Below are 1877 nucleotides of genomic sequence, written 5' to 3'. Positions count from 1 at the left end.
GGAGGGTCGCAGCGTGGGGCTCAACACCGTCTACCGCGACTACACAGCCTACCAGACCTTCCTCTACCGCCGCCGCCAGCTCATCCCCGGTAAGGCTGGGGCTTGGGGGTGGTTTTCTGCCCCAGGGCGTTGGGTTGGGACCCCCCTGGGCTGCGGGATCCCCTCCGGAGGATCTCTGCCCTGGGGGGTGCTCACCAGCCCACACGGGGTTGTCCCTCTTGGACACCTCGTCACCTTTGCTGCTGGTTTCTAGGAGGCTGCCGGCAAACCCGGGGCTGGCGAGCACGGAAGAGTTGTGGCTTTTGTTCTGTTTGCACAGGGAAGTGCAAATAGAAGTGTCTGTTCACAAGTGTGGAAAGAGCACTTAGTCGCTGGGTAAATATTTGTTTCCTGATGCTGGGACCCCACGGCCGGCTGGCATGTTGCTTAGATCTACGGCAAGAGGACAAGGCGCTTGAGTTCTTGCTGTGGTTGGGTTTAAATGATCCAGAGCTGAGGGATGTGGAACATCTCAGCTGTCCATCTGCTCATTAACTCCGTCTTTTCTTACAAAATTATGTGTCTTTCATCCTCCTCCCCTTGAGAGTGTCATGGCTTGGTGGCTTTTTCTCCCCTTTCCCTCCTGGTGGCTTCGTCACTGCCCGTGACACAGGGCTGTGTGCCACCCAGCCCTGGAGATGGCCACAGGACTTCACCCATGAGGACATTTAATTGTGTCAGTGGCCAAGTGCCACCTCGGAAGTCATGCAAGCCCTAGCTGTCCAATGTCGAGGGTGCAGGAGGAGAGTAGAGAGATGGAAGGAGGACGTGAGCCGCCTTCCGGAGCCGTTCTTGTCTCTGGGCTGCGCTGGGGGGGGTAATTTTCTCCATTTCTGGCTGACCAGACCTTGCCATCTGCTCCAGGCACCCCCATTGCTCTGGAGCGTCTGTCTTTTGGCGGTTTGGGTGAGTTTTATTCCCCGTTATCCTGCAGTGAACGTCTGCAGGGAAGCCCCAAGCTGCTGCGAGCACGTTGGGATTTTGCTGCCGGGATCGTGTGTGACGGGAGCCCCTAGAACCTCAGGGCGAAGGGCCAGCGCCGGGAGGGATTGGCCCCAGCACCACCCCGAACTCCTGCAGCTTGGAGCTGATGGTTCCTGGCCCTTGCCCACCGCATGGGGAGGGTCAAACAGGGTCCTTGGGGAGCGGAGCCTCACCAGAACTCATGGGATGGGATTTTTTTTGTCTCTGTGCGTCTGCAGATTCATTTTCTGCTTTGTGAGAGGGACACGGGCGCGTGATCGTGGGAGTGTTTGACGGGAGTGAAGGCTGCGGGCTGCAGAAAGCTGTGGGTTTGGGCTCTGCAGCCAAAATCGCTTCTTGTGGATCCCGCGGGGTCCTGCTCTGTCCCCAGCAGCGACGTGACAGCCTTCCCGATGGCAGCCTGCCGAAAACGTGCCATCATCCCGAGGTCCCTGCGACTGCTCCCTCCTCGTGTTTTGTGGATGAGATCAGCCGTGTCTGCGTGGTGTTTGAAAAACGCAGGTTTTGTCATGGAAACGGGGCAGCGCAGAGGAGGGAAGCCCGGTGGAGATAAGACCCCCCCCCCCCGCCTTCCCTCGCCCCCACCGGGTTTATCTGCAGGTTCCTGGCAGGGTGGCGGGTGCTGGCACCGGGGTGCTGAGCTGCAAGACAAGAAAAAGGGGGAAAAAAGGATGTTCAGGCTGCGGGGCAGGGCTGTGCGATGTGTGGTGTGTAATCAGCTTCAACAGGGAGCAGGAAGAGAGGAAAAGCCGGGTTTAATGGGCAAAGGCTCTGGGCTCCTCTGCGTAAGGGGATGTGAGCGAGCCCTAGGACACAGAAACGCTTTTCATGCTGGGATTTGTTCTGCCCCAGGA

The 1877-nt window shown here is 58.6% G+C and overlaps 1 protein-coding gene across 1 annotated transcript in view; it reads left to right on the top strand.

Moving 5' to 3' along the window:
- The window catches only part of LOC104466445 (chromosome unknown open reading frame, human C19orf45), a gene marked incomplete at both ends in the record, with an annotated part of 5330 nt that extends 5241 nt beyond the window's left edge, over positions 1–89 (top strand). Inside the window, one exon of the mRNA XM_010079854.1 lies at positions 5–89. Coding sequence (XP_010078156.1) covers positions 5–89 — 85 coding nt within the window. The remainder of the gene's footprint in view (positions 1–4) is intronic.
- Between the last annotated feature and the right edge of the window lie 1788 nt (positions 90–1877).

The sequence above is a fragment of the Pterocles gutturalis genome, unplaced genomic scaffold, assembly GCF_000699245.1.
Source record: "Pterocles gutturalis isolate BGI_N339 unplaced genomic scaffold, ASM69924v1 scaffold11511, whole genome shotgun sequence".
Lineage (NCBI taxonomy): Eukaryota > Metazoa > Chordata > Aves > Pterocliformes > Pteroclidae > Pterocles > Pterocles gutturalis.
This window is presented reverse-complemented; position numbering and strand designations above follow the sequence as displayed.